Here is an 18,614-nt window from a genome sequence, read left to right as displayed (position 1 = left end):
CTCCTCTGGCCTGGCCTGCACTGCAGCTTTTGCTTTCTCCATTCAACTGCCTTTACCTCAACCCATGAGTTTTCACACTCCTGCCCCTCGATTCTCTCCCCACCCCACGGGAGGGAGCGAGCAGCTGCTGGACAGGGTTAAACCACAATAATGCGATTCAATTTACTTTGTGAAATAGCTGTGAGGTGTGAAAGCTGTATGCAGATTGTCATCTATTTGTCAACTGGCTGGTATCTATTGTTTTTCTTAAGATAGGTTCTCTTTATCAATTCCTGTGAACACAGTAACACTTCATATCATCACACCTAGCACATACTGTCACATGCATTGTTTCACTGTTGGGAAATCTCAAGAATTTAAGCGTATATATTTGGATTTATTGTTTCACACTCAATTCAGAAAGGTGTCACTTGATACTTTACACAACAGACAACAACATGAATGTATGTAGACACTTAAAAATAACAGATCTAAATAACTATGCCGGCCTATGGTAGGTCCTGTGTGTTTCATTACTGGTGTCCTTTACATCATTTAAGTATCTTCCTGTTTAATATTTGGCACAGATGCAGAATATTTTTTCGTGAAGGTTAAGATCATAAAATGAAGGACGAGACCACGATCTGAAGCAGTAAAAGTAACAATGCCTCCTGGAATCACATGTCTAGGATTCTACTCTAGTTTTTTCCCCTTCACGGTTCTCTACCTATCTCTGTATGTGGAAAACATCCAAAACACTAAAATCAGAAATATCCAGTTTATTCACAATGTTGATGACATACATATTCATAACATCATCTTCTGAAGAGATGCATGTAACAGTCTGGAAAAAGGAGAGTACATAATGGGCTTACTTATAGTGTCTACTTTCACTCATCAACACTTTAAATCTACCTTTACAAAACATGTCAGCTGCTGTATCTTACAAATCTATCACTTCATACTGCAGACAAGAACATAATTACCATACCAAGAAAGAAGTCAGAAACATTTTGTGAAAAAGAAGGTGGCAAGTGCCAAGCATCATCCACCACAGAAGTCTCATTTCACACAGAACTACCTCAAGTAACAAAAAGGACAGCTAATTTTGAAGCAAAATTTAGTATAACTTGTGAGTAATAAAATGCTTCAAAACAAACTAGGCACTTAACTATATTGTGAAACACAAGCGCTTCCCCGGAACTTTTTACTTCATAAAAAGAATCTTTTGACATAGCTAAAAGCAATACAAAGAAGTTGAATTAGGAGGATTCCACAAGAAGGGATGGCAAATTAGTAGCTTGGAGAAAATGTAATAATAGGGAAAATTTAAACTAATGCATTTAGTCGATATTAAAGGATTAATCTTGATAGAGAAGTTTCCATCAAATCCAGCATAAAAGGTAAAGCAGCTAGGAGGGGGAAAAAAAAAGCGCCAGTAAACTGCAGAGAAAATAAATAATTCGGACTAAATCAAATCACGTAAGTCAGAAAGAGAGAAAGATAATTGTAAAGAAAAATTCTCTCTGTGAAGACATTTAGAGCAACAAAAAATACTTGAAAGAAATTATAAAAGCTTGCTGACACAAAAGAAAATAGTCAAAAAAGAGAAGGCAAAGTACAGACCAAAAAGTAAGTACTCTTTTACTTCATTTGAAATATACTGGAAATTAAAAAAAAAAAAGAGAGTACTAGACCTCTAAAGATACATGTAAGACCAGGCAGGTATTTATAGAATATAAAAAAAAAATATATTATTTAGAAAAATATAATAAAAGACTTCTCAAGAAATATGTTCAATAAAAAATTATTATTATTGTTATATTAAAAAAGCAAATTTCACACCGATTAGTTCCTCTACTGGCAAGAACATAGTCCTAAAAGTTGAAGCAGGAGTGGGTTCAATAAAAATAGAGTTCATACTTTGTTTTGGTTCACTGACTATTGCAAAACTGCTGGATGGTTATGCTAATTGAAAATGACCATTGTTCAGAAAGCAATAATCTAGACTGAATAAGAGTACCAAGAAAAGTAGGTCAACCTTAATGACTCAATGGGATAGTCCCACAAAAAGGTGACTAAAGTGACAGTTTCAAAATATTTTAGTCACAGCTCAAAGTACTGAATTTTATACAGGAAACACAACATTGTAATAGCCAAGATATTAAAGGTAAAGGATGTGACTACAGTTAATAACCCAGCATCCTGATGCCAATTCTGGAATCCAGGTAAGTAAATGCCCAAAAGCAAGAGCTCGAAGTGGATTCTGGTCTCACCAGTGCACACAATGGCAGGCGACTCTCTCTAAACCAGCTGAGACTCAAGTTCACCAGCTAGGCCTTCTTTCCTGAAGACTGTTGCTCTGCCAATGTACAAATCCTGCTGACCTTCCTCATCCCACAAATACACTAGTGCAATCAATAAAGAGGCAGTCAGTTTTACATTTCTTTTGTGAGGCTGAAGCAGCACATTCAGATGAATGATTATTTATAAAGCGTTTCTGCTTACTCAGTTTTATCTTGGCCACAAACAGGACAGGCTTAAAGGAAGACAAAGTATGCTCAAGTTATCGACAGTGACCAGCACAGTAAGGTAAAAGGGAAACACGGCTACCAAATTTTTGTATGTAAGAAACAAGTCATGAGTAGCATACCAGAACATCACAATGACATCTATGCTCAACAGACATAACATGATATGCCACAAATACACAGTGATGATCGAATATGTGACACAATATTAAACTCAGGTTTCAGACAAGATTCGGGTTTATCGTTGCCTGATATGTAGAGCCCTCTGAATGATCAAATACACACCCTAGAAAAAGGAACTGGACGAGAACTTTTAACTACTACAACTTTGAAGATCAGATGCTTCTATCAACTTCCAAGTTGTTTTTCCACACATTACAGGCAAAAAAGTTTATATTACACTCAGACTATACTTTAGGATTCCCTAAGATGGTAGGGCAAAAGAACTAGAGTTCAACCAGAAGAAAACATCGCACAAGAAGTAACTCTTTAGATTTTCACCAACTGTAAAAACAGCGTGGTATGAGCTTTGCTTTTTCTTAAAAAAAATTTAAAATTATCTCTCCATCTTCTCCTCATGTTGGGAGTTCTCATTTAGAGTATTTTGTATGTTTTTACTGGAAAGCTTGTTCAAATCATTACATTAACAAATACCAATTACCTCAAAAAGTTTCAGAGGAAAAGGAGTTAAGAATAAGGATTAGAAGGAAGTCTAGTACGTCAGCGTTTCAAGTAAGACCAGGAGCGAACTCCACTTAAGTATTAGAAAAATTACTACAAAAACTTACGAAGCAAAACTGCTGAGAACCTGAAATTTATCTGTATTAGATAGATAATTTAAATGTAAAGATACAAAACTAAATAAATTTAAGGAAGGAGGTATGCTAATTCATTGAGTACATTGTTTCACAGCAACTCAGTATTTAGCAAATTGAGACTGGAGTTTGAAACCAGTACCCACATCAAAAGAAAATATCAAGACACAGAACTTATTCTTAAAGACAAATGATAATATGAAGGAGAAGATAACAATACTGACAAACATCATGACTGAAATTTGAAAAAGAAGCAAAGAGGTGAAATTTTCAGTGATACCAGCTCAGTTTTCTGAATAAGGCAAGGAGTCAAAAAGTGAACTGAAAAGCTTCTGTTCATTTACTTAAGATATAGACTTTTAGGGAAGGTATTTGGAGATATTAAAAGACAGTAATTTATTTGGTATTCTGTGTAACTGCAGTAAATCAGAAATACAGAGACATTATCTGGAAAAAGCTTTACCTCTGCACCACAGAAACAAAGCTTACATTTTGCATATAGATATCCAGGATAAAAGCAGAATATTAGGAAGGAAAGAGCTATTTCTAGTATTTAAGCCTAAAAAAAGTCTAAGATTTCCCAAATACTTATAACTACCTTGATACCTTCAAAAGTTATCAACTGTTGAACACATGAAGAATGTTTTGAGGGAAAATGTTCTTTAATATGTTAATAATTTCCCTAATTGTCAATATATTAAACATCGTATCACTACACAAATGAACCATTTTAGTGCTAACAGCTACTTTTATGCAGATACATGCAAACACCAACTGTCCTTTGAAAATGCCAACCTCTCACCTAGGAACACTCATATTTGGGAGCTGAATGTAATGCAATAACAGAAAGAAAGGAAGCAACAGGCACAATTCACTCACAGGACAAAAATATAAATAAATATCAAGAAATAGAAGTATTTTAGTCTAGATGGCTGCCAGTAGGGAATGACTCCTAAGCATGTAATTCTAAGCATTCATAAGCATGTCAAAAACCCAAGATATTAAAAAAAGAAAAAACAAACACAAAAAGAACAACTCAAAAAAACCCCAAAACAATCCAGAGACAAGGGTACAGACCTTGCTCTAATAATAATAATAAGAAAAAAAACGCACAATATTTTGTACTGGGAGAGAACACTTAAAAATGCTGCTGTGTACACAATCAGAACACTTACCATGTCAATTTTTTGTCTGAATCATAAGGTATTTTCTGTGTATTTACCTTATCTTTGATTTTGTCAGCTCTGGTGTCCAAAAGCTGAACTTTGTTTTGCTCCGGGTTGTATTTGCGTCCTCCTGCTCCCGGGGTTACAGATTTCACTTGTCCTGCAGATGTTGCAATGCTAGTGGATAGTACAGATGTGCTGATAGCAGACACCGCAGTGGTACTGTTCCCATTCAGTGATCCATTTATACCTTAAGATGACAGATTTACAAAGTGATACTGAAAAACATCCAAAGTAGCAGATACTTCCTTTGAGGTGCCCCAGTCACACTAATCTAGCTTCCATGAACACATAACAAGATACTAGACTGCTCACAAGTTACTCCCAACATATACTAAAAGATTTGTCACCAAAGAGTCCCTTCAATTTGCTCATGGAGTTATTTTAATTAAAACATCCAGAGCACCCATGACTTAAAGGACAAACACATTTAACACTGTAAGGAGAGAAAAAAAAATAATCTGAAATTGTCCATTTTTAAGCCCAAACTATCCTTGAGTTTATTCAGAGGCAGAAAAAAAAGATTCTGAAGAAAGAAGACACAAAAATATACATTCCAGTGAATATCTCTCAGAATGCTTTGTTTACCGTTTTTAAGTAACAACCAGCTCCAAAGAAAACCACATGAAATCCAAGATATTTTATCCATTTTGCAGTGTGTAAAATTGAGGGGGGAGAGAGGGAAGTTGTGGGAAGGCCATTTGAAACAACATCCACATTCAACCTTGCTTATTTCTTGGTCAAGACGACTACTGTTTCCTAAGAAAATACCCCTAACCACACAAACTTGCTACTCTGCAATCCCAGGACTGTTATTAGATTGGTCTTATAACACGTATCAGGTCCTAAAATCTACCAAAACTCTTTAAAAAAAAAATGCAGCTTTTTTTGTAAAACATAGAATGTAATATCCTGAGTACGAAGGGATCCACAAGGATCATTAAGTCTGACTCCTGACTCCACACAGGAGAACTTCAAATTTATATCACAGATCTAAGAGCACCACCCAAACACTTGCTGAGCAGAGACAGACTTGGGGCCATGACCACGTCCCTGGCAAGTCTGTTCACCCTCTTAGTGAACAACATCTTCCTAATACCCCGTGTGAACCTCCGCTGATGCTGCTGTACACCATCCCCTCGCGTCCTGTCACGGGCCCCCAAGCGAAGAGACCAGCACCTCTCCCTGCTTCCTGCCGTGAGGAAGCCATCGACAGCCCCCAGGTCACCCCTCAGCCTCCTCCCCTCCAAGCTGGACGGACCGAGTGTCCAACATCAAGCAAATGTATTTTACATCTTCTAAAGGTGTGCAATACCGCTGCATTAAATACTGGTTTGAAATGCAAGTAAACGTTCCAACATCACTGAGCTATTTTCACTGAGATCCTGTAGCTGCAGCCACCCCTCCCTCCATGCCTCCCCCCCCCCCCCGACAAATAATTACCTGGTGACTGCTTCTTGTCTAGAGAGGAACGGTACTCACTATGGAAGCAGGTGGCCTCCTAAATCAAACCACAAACTTTGAAAGAAATCTTTCCCCTACTACTCAGTCCCAGACAAACTATCTAAGGAAAAAGAGGGGACGGAAAATTATTAGTAGAAAGAGTATTTGGGTATTGAAAGCCCATACTTATGTATGTCTCATGCTCAGCTAACAGAATCAACTGTTTAGGAATAAACAATGAGAGGTAATGTTCAAATTCGGCATCTTTCTGCACGTGCAAAAATTCAATACAATTATTCCCTCTACAACCTTAGCCATTACCTTTTTCTATACTGCTCCGACTATTTTTTCCTGTAGTTCTTGGGTGGAATGAAGCAGGATCATGACTCTGTGCAGGAGGTGCAAACAGTGGTGGAATTCCCAGGAGCGGTGGGAAAAAAGCTGCCCCGGGACGAGAGTGTGTGTCCGCTGTTCGCCACCATTCTGCACCGCAAAGAAAACAAAACTAAACTTCAGTTGTTCTAACAACATATTTAAACATTTATGTAAGCATGTTGCTGTGCATGACCTAGAGCAGATTTACTGAAACTAGGAGTAAGAAGAAAACACAACACTTCAGAACTTCATAAATGACATGAATTTCCTGCAGCAATTCTGGGTTTATTTCATTAAAGCCATTCTGGTAAAGATTAACGCAGTTTTATTTAAACGCATTCTGAAAATAAATACTTAATAGAAAGTTATGTGACAGTGATCACCCCAAAATGAAACTGCTGGTCTCATATACAGGAGCAATATTCACAGGTCACTCTTGAACACTCATGCTTACCTCAGCAGTCCTCCTACATCAGAACCACAAGAAAATACAACAGCTTTGGTCACCTCCGCAATCTCAGTCTTGGAATACTCCAAGGCCCCCCATCGAAAAACACACCTGAAGCAGTTCCCCATTAAATGGCCTATTTAATCTCTAGCTGCTCTGCAGTAACTCTATACCCACTCTAAGAGGTTTGATACTGGACTGGAAAAAAAGCAGTCTCTACTTTTTTTCTGTAACATCCCTATTAAAAAAGGTTGTTTCACAACCAGAAACAGGGCTGCTCAGTGCTGCTTGTTACATAAATTCAAGTGGTTGAACAAGGAATAAAGATTTATTATTTTTAAAACAATCTAATACTCTTTTTGGCTTTGTTGCTGTTTTAAACTTTAATCTTAAATGGTTATTGACTTCTGTTTCCCAGGACAGTGAACTTCAAAGGAGTTGATAAGGTTCCTACAACTTTCATTTTTTAAAGTTCTTTACTGTAGCAGCAATTATTTAGAACATTTATGCAACCCTTATGTAATCCTTTTCTGCAGATTCTTGAAACTCTGCAAGATCAAACTACCTATATTTTTTTTTATAAGGCACTGCTGAGCCTAAACAGCCATGTTAAGAGGCAAATATCCAGTGCACTGCTCTTGTCAGAGAAATGGTGTGCAACTTTGCATAGAGGAATTTCTTAAAAGTGTCACAGTCTTCTTTTATAGTATCTGCTGCAGTAGCTACATCTTTTTGTAACACATTTATTTACTCAACGACTGAAAAAAAAACATAAAGTGTAATTAAAGAACCTTTCAAATCCCACTGAAGGGAAAGAAACTTTTGAAAGATCTTATGTGAGAAAATGTGTGTGTTTGGAAAAAAAAAAAGGGGGGGGGGCAGCAATATTTTGTCAGGAAATAAAAATCTCTTCCAAACTTAAAAGTAACTCTCCCCACGCACCACCAATCAAAACAGAAATGACATCACATTAAAAGAAGCAGAAGAATCAGAAACCTACCACATAAATGCCATTGTGACAAGGGCTAGAAACATAAAACCTAAATTTAACAAGCAAATGCACATTAAATAATTCAAGTCATGGAAGCAATGTTATGTCTTGGCCAGGTCCTACACCGGCCATACAGCTCTGTGAAGGTGTTTAAAGGGTAGCAATGCTAAGTGCTTTGGTACAGTTGACTCATACAAAAAAAGCTGTTAAAACACTGTGGGGTTTTTGCCTTTTTTTTGATTAACTCATCAGATTTGTGAGTATACCTTCCATTCCTATACACACATGAATATATATATATACAGCAATACCACGATGATTAATTTCCCATTATGACTGCATATAGTGGACATACCATGAACTCTCACAACTGGCATGTACCTGTCACCATTTCTAGTCAAATCAAGCCACTGCTGTAATCTGATTCAAGGACAGAAGCAGCCAGTGCAAGGACAAGGTCGCACTCTAACATCTTCGAAAGGTCATGCGGGTTAGGAGACGTGTTCAACAACTGGAGAAAGGCCAATGCTGCACCCATCTTCAAAAAGCACCAAAAGGATGATCAAAGGAACTACAAATCAGTCACTTATGCTAAACGCTGCAGTGAGCCCTCTGTACGAACCACGCAGGGACACATTCCTGGACATGTGCAGAATGCCTTCTATGATAAAATTACTGGGTTTATGGACAAGAGGAGAACAGTTCATGTCATTAACCTCTAATTAAGCATGTCTTTCAATACTGTCTCCCAATAACAGTATTTAATCCAAATTAGGATAGCATGGTTTGGATGAAGTGACAACTAGATGGGTAAGAAAACAGTGGGATGCTCAAAGGCTAATGGGCTCTACTCTACCCAGATGCCTGTCACAAGTGTAGTACTGCAGGGTTTTATCCTGGGACCTGTCTTGTTTAGCACCTTTATCAATGACCCAGAGTAGGAAACAGAATGCTTTCTCACAAAGTTTGTGGAAGACATCAAAGTGGGGGGACAAGTCAACCCACTTGAGGAAAGGGCTGGTATCCAGGGGGACCTAGACAGGATGAGGGAACAGACTGGCAGGAATCTTCTGAAACTCAACAAGAACAAAAGCAAAGTCCTGCACATGGGCAGGAATAAGCCCTTGGAACAATAGAGGCTGGAGACTGACTGTCTGGGGAACAGCTCTGCAGAAGAGACTCAAACACGAAGCCATGCCTTAGCCAGCGCTGTGCCCTGGCAGCAGTGGTCAGCAGCAGCCTAGGCTCCAGGAGCAGGGGCAGTCAGGATCCCTCTTAATTCAGTGCTCTTCAAACTGCATTAAAACACCCTGTACTGTTTGGGGTCCCAAAAACAAGACAGACACTGACCTTGCTATGATTATGACGCTGGACTAGATGACCCCCTGAAGTCCTTTCCAGGCTTAACTCTTCAATGATCTACATCTACAGGTATGCAGAGACCCAGGGTAATTCTGAACAAACAAGGCTCTGACAGAAGCACTCTAGCTATGCAGGCTGAAGCTCCAGAAGGCCAATTTACTGTACTTCTCAGCCAGATTAATTAACCTGTGGGATCACCAGCACAGTGATATCACTTGTTACAGCCTAACCAGCTTGACCTTCTCTGTGGTATGTTTTACTGAACTACAAAGACTCAGCCTACACACACTGGAGGGAATCTCATTCACGTGTGTAAACAGTCTCTCACTGCAAGGAGTGTCCCACCTAACAACTCACCTCTTTTCCCTAGCACAGAAATAGCACCACTTGAGTTTTTCTAAACACGTTTCTTGAAGAGGGGCAGAAAATAACCCCCCTCTAGGCACTGTTTGTTGGGGGTGGGCAGTGGAGAGCATTATCTTGCTGCTTAGATGACAAATGACAGCAGAGGTGGACTACAGCAAGTGAGTTCCACAATGTCTTCTACACAGTGGCAAGAAGATGTTTTCTGAAGAAATCATTTCAGTAAATTTTACACTGTTTTTCAAACCTCCTGCCAGAAGTACAGAAATTTTTACATGCAGCAATGAAAATGTCAACAGGTCCAGTCACAGTGCTTATTTAAAACTTTCCAGGGCGGGTACCGATCCAATTCATTATCCCCTAGCAACCATTTTGTATTCCACATTCCCATAAAGAAACAAATGTATTACACAAGACCTATGCCACCTTCAACACTGTCTTCAGTCATGCCACTGTGATAAAACACACATTTCAGACTATAAGCAATGAGTACATTCCATCATTATCTCAAAAATCTGACTACGGTTATTAACAGTTGATTAGTTTTTTTCTTATTAGAATGCCATTATCCCATTGCCAGGCTTTCACCTTAAAAATTCATATATCAAAACTTTCATGGCTTCATCCCTCTGCAAAAGTGGAATGACAAACTAACAGAAGATGGAAGATATTTTTCACCTCTCCAAGAAAATCATCAATACAAGCAAAAACACACCGAGCAATTCTATCTGTAGAAATGAACTGAACGAAAGGTGATTCAAAAAACCCCCTAGAAATCCTAGAGGAAAGGCTCATCTAGCAACAGTTAACCTCTATCGTGCCACCTTCATATTTCTTGTTGGAGGAATATCCATTTAAAAAAAAAAAAAAAAAAGAAGAAAAAAAAAAAAAAAAGAAGAAAAAAAGAGGCAAAAGCATAAGAAAGACCAAACAGTCCCTGTTTTCCAAGAAACTCACTTTACTATCAAAGGCCTTTGCAAACTGACCACACTTTTGGAGATCTTTGTACACTGAAACCACTACTTGACCTTGTTTGTTAATTCTATTCCTCTTAGTTTTTTTTATTCCTAATATTGTGTTAGTGTATATAATGGATAATTTTGGAACAATCTCCTGACTGCAGTATCTCATCATGTTAGGTGTTATGAACACAGGGAACTCACTAGGATTTTTCATTTATTAGCAACTACAAAGCAAAATAATACATAGAGAGTCCAGGAAAATTCCTCTTGTTGATTTCAAATTTCTGGTTCAGGTGGGTTTTTTTTTTCCTTTTTTTCTCCTCCAAAACAAGAAAGGATTTGCACATTATTTCACCGATACTAACTATTGCAGGTGATGTGTATAGTGACTATTTCTTTATACTTTCAATCTGAGTTTAAAAACACTGTATTTCAGTTCTGTATTTGCTGAACTTAGTTGAAATGTCTTTAACCTCACTCAGAAAATTATCACATTAAAAAAAATCCCAAACCTCATTTCTGTACCTTCTTCCACAACTGATGTCCATATTCAAGTAATAATACTAAATTTTAGTTACCATCTCCTACACAGTTCAATTAGGAAACATCACAATACTTTTTTGTGAAGGTTTTTTTTTTTTTTTTTAAATAACCCTTGCTTCTTTCTCACAGACCACAGCGGCGATTCTTAACGGTGCTCATGAGTAGCAATGCATTGCAGTGTCTCACGACACCCTGAAGGTAGGTCAAGTTAAAACATCCTTTGAGCTTGGTAGATTTATCAACTTCCTTCCTCACACAACACCCCACCCCACCCCCAAAAGAGTAGGTAACTTTATAGTATCTTACAATTATGGTCTTTTAAAAAAACACACTGTGTGCTACCTAAGCCATTATCCTGTGTGTCCAGAAAAGAAAATCCATCAATTTTTAAATATGCATGTAGAAACACAGAAGAAAAACATAAAGGAAAAAGGAAAGCAAAGTCTTGAACCAATAAACTGAACTGTAATGACATTTTTCCTCTTTCTTATTTGATGAAAACATTAACAGTCTGTCTCGCAATTCTAGTGTTTCTTTAGTTTTCTTATTTTAGCGTTTGCTCAAGTTACTTACTGTAGACATGCTCTGCATAGCAAAATTTCATACTAAACACGCTCCTTAACAGTCTTGACTTACTTCAAATAGGTTAAATATTTCTGAGCACAGCTTTTGAAATTCTACTAACCACTACACAGATAAATGATTGAAAGCATTACTCCACAAGGGCAACATATATTTCAACAACACTGGTCTCTTAGTAACAAGGAGTGATAACTGTGAATGCCTGTGTTAATATTAATGAACTTCACAGTGCAATATAAGGCTTTCAAAAGAGCTAAAAAGGAATAAATATGTAAATAATACCTTAAAATACAAAGCATCAGTGCTCCAAGCAGCAGAAATACAAAAATAACATGGCATTGCTAAACAATGCTAAGGACGTTCCAACTTACACAGCAAACCTAGAGAACTGCTTAGGGTGACAGAAATTACTGTGTATTTTCCTCCTTTCAGTGTTGTTCATTAATCATTACAGTGCTAGCAAAGTTTGCCTTCTACATGCCTCCCAACAGGAGTTAAATCTAAACGCCTCATATGCACGATTCCAAACTACTTGTATGGGTGTTTTCATAGTAGTGGTGAACGTCCTTCAGTGTAAAAGGCACAGAAAAGGCTGGGAATGGTTTATATATACACATAAGTAATAATCATCCACTCTTATAGTTGGTTTGAACCACAAAACCCCTCATCTGAATAGAGAAACATCAAAGATACCTCTTAACTCAAACGAAGAGCAAAACACTAGCTAACTCATTAAAGCACTTCAACACACACACACACAAAATTAGCATTTTAATAAACTCTGAATATGCTCTCACAGAAGCAAGTACACAGGTAACAAACCTGAATGCAATCACAAGGACTACACCTTTAAATTTCCTTCATAAATTATAGGTTAAAAAGAAGCTGACTTGACTAATTTTCTTTTAAAAAAAAGAAGGAATTTTCAAAAGGGATTGACAGAACTGCACTCTACTGAGAAAGCTGATACATAATTTGGGCACAAACACAGCAGATTATTAACTCTGAGGAGTAAGACTACAAGGAACATACACAGATCACTGATCTACTAAGCCATATTTTAACTATCAATCACATGGCAACTCTCAATGAGGTTTGCTTTAATTTAAGTCCTTAATGTGGTTTAAAATGAAATTATTTGGGTGCTGGAATACAATGGTTTCCTTTAACCTCTAACACCCAAAGAGCAATGCACTGAAATAGTCTTTCAATGTTGTTCTATGTTGCTCAGTGTTCTGTTTCAGTGTTATACTAAGTCTGTTCCTTACAAATAAACACTAAATTCCATGGCCAAACAATACTCAAAATTGTTCACTCAGCTGTGTAGTACTTAAAAGAAATATCAGATGAGAGAAAATTTTAAAACATGTAAGTACTTGAGTTACACCTACTAAAGTACTTTCTCTCCCCACCCCTTCTTTCTCCATATTTCTGCTTTTATGTTCTTCAGTAACCTCAACTTTTTTTTTTTTTTTTTTTTTTTTTTTAACATCTGACATATTATTCTCATAGTCTTGACCCTAACAAAGAAAGTTTAGCCCCTACCTGGATCACACTGCACTGTGCAGTCAAAACACTTGAGAAAGAAATCAGCTTCTGGCCTATAAAGTTAGTAATATGAAGCAGGAAGTCTAAACAAGGCTGGTATCATGTTTAAAGAATTACTGATAAAAATTAAATTAGAGACTGCTTCTTAATTATATGTACACAAGACACTAAAATTAAGATGTACTGACTATCAACATAATTTCTAAAAATTGAGAACTTGTGACATAGAGTGTATAACATTATGGGTATTCTGTCAGTATCAGAACTGGCAGTTGTACTCTACTATTTATTGTTCACACCCTTGTTCTTAATCTGAACATCTGCATCGCTTTAACTCTTATCACATCCTCCCTCAACATTTGAAATCGTTGTACATTCCACAAACCGTAAACCACCATTTTGTTTTCATGTATCTATTTCAATTTTGCTATTGTCACTTAGCATTCAGAATCCTTAAAATCTCCAGAAGACAATAAATACCTACAAGCCTCAGATGAAAATTTTGACAAAACTAAGGACTATAAAAAACACCACAATTTGTTTATGCAGTTTTACATTTTAGGCACTAAATCAGCTCTCTCTCAACATTTATTTTGGGAGCCACAATGTCATTTCTATATAAAGACTGAGACAAAGAAATAGTTGGTGTTAAAAAAAATAAAATCTTTGTTACTATAAATTGGAAAAATTAAGTGGAAAATTACAGACTTTTCCAATTAAAACATCCCTGTGACTTTGTGCATTTATGTCCACAATTTTAAAATTTTTCTGGGTCTCATTTAAGGAGAAATAGTGGACTCCAAAAAGACTGAAGGTTTTTGCTCCGATAGAAGCAGCTTCTGTTTGGGGAAAAAAAAAAAAAAAATCCTTTTATAAAAAGTTAATGAACATCCTTATTTTGAAATTAAAGAGCCTTCCAGGTCTGATAATATCAAAACAGAAAGATTGCCTTGTTTAGCTTTGAACAGTTTCCCATGATGGTGCTACTGCCCCTCAAACACAAACACTGAATTATCCTATCATTTACTCATGTGAGAAAAGGCTGTTGATTTATATTCTTCCAAAGTTGCTAACATTCCAGCGAGTGAATTAAACCTCTTTCCAGAGTCAATCTTCTTTTCCAATGCACCTTCTTATTTTCAGCAATGGGTAAGTAAGAAGAAAGCAGGTAAAGTATCTGTTTACTTGATTGGAATGCTTCAATTATTCAGCAACTAGTGCTGCATTAACCAATTAAACTAACAGTATGTGATATATTCTATAATGGTTTCACACAGGTGCTTTGTCTGTTTGACCTGGGAGTATGCCAAAATAATTTATTTGTAGTGTAATCTCCCTAGCAAGGCATACAGACTCGAGACCTAACTCACCATGCATCATGGGGACCTGACAGGGTATGCAATCAAGTTTATTGCAGAGACTACTTAATAGACTATTGATTGCTGCAAAGAAAATAAATAGGTGAATCGGAATAAAAAGAACCTCTCTAATCTAATGCATATATTAAGATGTCTTTACCTTCTCTCACTAAGAATAATTGTTCATTCTTAAACAATTATTAGATGCTAGAGAAATTCATTTTAAAATGTGAAGATAAATTAATATCAGATTGAGATTGACAGACATTAATTTTTTTTTTTAGGGTTTTTTTTTTTTTTTTTTTAGTTTTTTGTTTTGAAGAACAATTCAGCTGAGAACAGGCTATGATACTAGTCTGTCTTGACTACACAGCATCTTGTAAATTCAAGAAAGTTTTGACTCAGTGAAATTGCCTTTCCAGCCATAGGTCATTCATGGGAAAACACTCTTTGGCTGGTTGACAGCATAAACACTTCTGTGAAGTTTCTCTAACACAGTGTATACCTCTCCACAGTGGATCCAAGAAGTAACCAGAGTGTACTGTGCCAGGCAGAGAAATGGATATACTCGTAAATAAAACTGATGAGGCAGTACTGATAGTAAACTACATTCCAGCTTGGTTTTAGGAATACTAAGTGTCCTTGAGAAAATACATACATTCTTAAAGATCAGATGCAGCCAGGCAAAGGATCTGACCATTAAAGGAAACAACCCATGAATACTGGGAATTACTATCAGTCTTTGTAACTATTAGCTATCAGAAAGAAATTAAACTTTTTTAAAAAGTTGAGAATAAAATTTTTTAAAACTACGTAAGAAAAGGACTAGCTGGATTTTGTAATGAAGAAACTGACAGTTTAGTATCTTTAGTACATTATTCATCTGTTTTAGTCATACTGTATTTTGCTAGTCCAAATATGCCTCCTATATATACACACAATGTTACAAGGGGACACAAAGTTGTACGCTGTAATGTCAACAAAGCAAAGGCAGCAAGAGATAGTAAATGAGTCACAGAAATCCTCAGTTTGGGGCTGTACATTTATAGTCATATGTAAATGAACTACTGCTACATTCTGGGAACCACCACAGAAAACCACTGCAACTGGCATGGGCTAATGAATACAGCCATAAAAGTATTTTGGAGCTGAATTTATAGCAGGGTACAGAAAAATAAAACACACGGTTATTTGTTCTAGACTGGTTTTAGTTAAGAACTTTTCTAGATTGTTTTAGAGTGATTAAAATAAACGGGCATTCTGGTTTCTATTTTTCTTCACAAGGAAGCTGCAAATGAACAAACAGGCTGGAGTAGGCACTCAGAATCTACTGGTCCTATAGTATCAGGGCAGAAGAGTTTTTCACTTTGGAGAATATATGCTTGGATCACTCTACTGCAAGAAACAAGTTTAAAGTAGTGGATTAGCATGAATTTAAGATTAAAAACTTCCTATTTACTGTGTATCTTATAAGAATCAGTAGTACCCAGGCTAACAAAAAAATATGTGTATGATCTGTTCTCCAAAGTGAAGAAAGAAACTGCAGGAAAGAGTTATTTAACATTTCTTGTTCTGTTGATGACATATGCATCATTCAATTGAAATATGAGTTTGATTCACAAAAACGAGATTCTTGCATGAAGAAATCTTTGATATAAGTTTCTGATTCAAGCCAAGATGTTTCACATCAGTCAAGACTATCTAAGACTTTGACATTTTGAAATTCACCTATTCAATCTCAAGTTCCATCAGAATAAACTATTCCTCCAGATACAAAAAATACAGTAGGGGTTGGGCTTGAATGTTGAGAACATTATGTATATTTAAGAAGTTGATTATTAGATCTTAATTTGAAAGTGGCACAGAGTTTGCCAGATCAATCATTAACTTGATCCTTGCTTCTAAGGCAGCTCTGCAAACTGAAAATTTCTTCCACATTTGAAATAGGCAATTTTAAATTAATTCCTTCAGTAAACAATTACTATGTAAAATGTATTCATATATGAATGTTGCTTAGCAAAAAAAACCCCAAACATTTTTCTTTGATGTGTCTGTACAACCTTATCATATTTGACTTGTAGTAGTAATTACGAGGGTTGACAAACACTAAAATCACACTGCAATGTATAATTGAGTCTTTTTTACCACATGTGTTGATTGTGGAACTCAGTGACGCGGCTCCAGGGGAAAGGCCGCCTTTCGATACTGCTGAAGCCACAGATGGTGTAGAAGACGCTGGAGTAGAAGCAGCTGCAGTAGAGGAGGCTGACGATGATGTTAACCGCTCTCCAGACTCCATATCTACAAGAGAGAAGATAAATGTGTGTCTTTATGGCAGGAAATGGAATCACAAGGGGACTACTAGAGCGTCTGTGTGAGCCCGTCTCAGGATCTGCCCTCGACTCGAGACCTGCACACGAGGCCCAGGACATGAAGAGCACCCAGCCATCAGGGGAGGCCAGCACCCCCGCAGCAGCAGGGGAATTCAGCAGTGCTGCTGAGAGCTACGTCACATTTCCACTGGAATACCCACAGCCCCACCTGGGACCACCCCGCACCCCCTCTGCTCCAGAGCTCCATCTCGACACTGGCTGGCACCTTCAGCCACTCTGGGCCCGCTCTGGCCCCACACCTCCTGGCTGGAGTTAGTTACAGCTTCCCGCCAGGCCGGCATCAGCTCGGGTCTCCTCATCTCCCGACCGGAGCCTGGCAGACGCCTGCCTACCGTGGACCCGTGACCAGCACAGTGCTCAGACCCTGCGGGGCTGTGCCAGGGTCGGGAACTGCCTGCATCACCCCCGACTGCCAGCTCGTCCCTCCCTGCAGAGCAGCCCTGCCCTGGCTGCTCCCTGACAGACCCCAGCTTTACACAACCTGTAATGCATCCCAAAAAGTCCGTATCTGGTCTCTTAATTTAGGGAAAGACCCAGCAATTATGGTGAGAAAGTATAAATATAAGAACTACTAGAAGTTGCTAGCTACTTTTTTTTTTTTTTCCTGAAGAGCTCTTAATATAAAATAAGGTATTTTTGTATGTGCCATGAATTGCCTAAATCAAAAGTTACCACACTTATTTCACTGAACAAGCATGTGTTTTTTAAGGAAAAAACAGTACCATTATTATTAAAACTACTACTTGTTTAGAAGTAGTTTCTCAAATACTTAATAATTGCAACCAAGCAAGTGATGTCTAAGCATAATGGTAGCAGAGTCAAAAGACTATCTGACTCAATCTGCCAGAACTGAGTGAGTCAGGATCAGAGTATAAATAAGGTGGGGAAGAAATCTTCCCAGAGTCCCTTTATTATTTCAAAAGCAAACGAGACTAAGCACAGTTAACTCCCAACAGGGAAACTCCTGAGAAACCGGTTCCTGTCCTGGAGTCTCCTTCAGCCTGAGACAACACCCTTCTCGGAGCTATCGCTGAAATGTGAGGAGGCCAAACACCAAGAAAGGCCAAGCACTAAGCCTACATCAAACAGTTGCTATAAAATCTCACTCCCAGTTTCTGTAGAACAGAATGCCAAGTACACAAGGGAGACACACTTTTCCAAATTCTGTTTGAATCAATTTATAAAACCAATGTGTTAAACAACACTTCTGATCCAAAGTTATGTTAGACAGCGACCTCCCAAATACTCATTTGGGAAGCCAGCATAAAAACTGTTATCTACTCCTCCAGAAAGATGCAGTATCCTTGGTTCCTCTCAGTCAGTAAAAATGAATCTTAAAAAGCCAAAGGAAATACAAATGCAGAAATCATGGAGAAACACACAAAATACCTGGAAGATACACTGTGCCCATTTTAACTGAATAATTAATTCCTTATCTCTAATAATTTGTGTGTGTGGCAATTTCTATGCACTGGATAAAGTCTCTAGATTCGGCTAGCTAGCAGAACCAGAGATACTACTTTCCTGAAGTGAATATTCTGCTAGCAAGGGAATTATAGCATACCATATAGAACTGCCTATCCTTTACACAAACTGCAACCACCAGAAGACTTCACTACTTTTATTCTTTACAGCCCAATTTAACACATGTATTTTCATGCATGCAGAATTTTTTTTCTGTAAATAAAGAAAAAT

General features: G+C 37.5%; 1 protein-coding gene across 17 annotated transcripts in view; it reads right to left on the bottom strand.

Annotated features, from left to right (window-relative positions):
* Positions 1-18,614, bottom strand: part of BAZ2B (bromodomain adjacent to zinc finger domain 2B) — a 153,136-nt gene that overhangs the window by 58,326 nt on the left and 76,196 nt on the right. For all 17 annotated transcript variants that reach the window (XM_074911482.1, XM_074911486.1, XM_074911483.1 and 14 more), the window contains 3 exons: positions 16,672-16,827; positions 6,316-6,477; positions 4,548-4,741 (listed from right to left, as the gene is read on the bottom strand). In XM_074911482.1, coding sequence (XP_074767583.1) covers positions 4,548-4,741; positions 6,316-6,477; positions 16,672-16,825 — 510 coding nt within the window. In that variant the 5' untranslated portion in view covers positions 16,826-16,827. The remainder of the gene's footprint in view (positions 1-4,547; positions 4,742-6,315; positions 6,478-16,671; positions 16,828-18,614) is intronic.

Source organism: Athene noctua, chromosome 7 (assembly GCF_965140245.1).
Source record: "Athene noctua chromosome 7, bAthNoc1.hap1.1, whole genome shotgun sequence".
NCBI classification, from domain to species: Eukaryota; Metazoa; Chordata; class Aves; order Strigiformes; family Strigidae; genus Athene; species Athene noctua.
The sequence above is the reverse complement of the archived record's forward strand: the minus strand, read 5'-3'. Positions and strand labels throughout refer to the sequence as shown.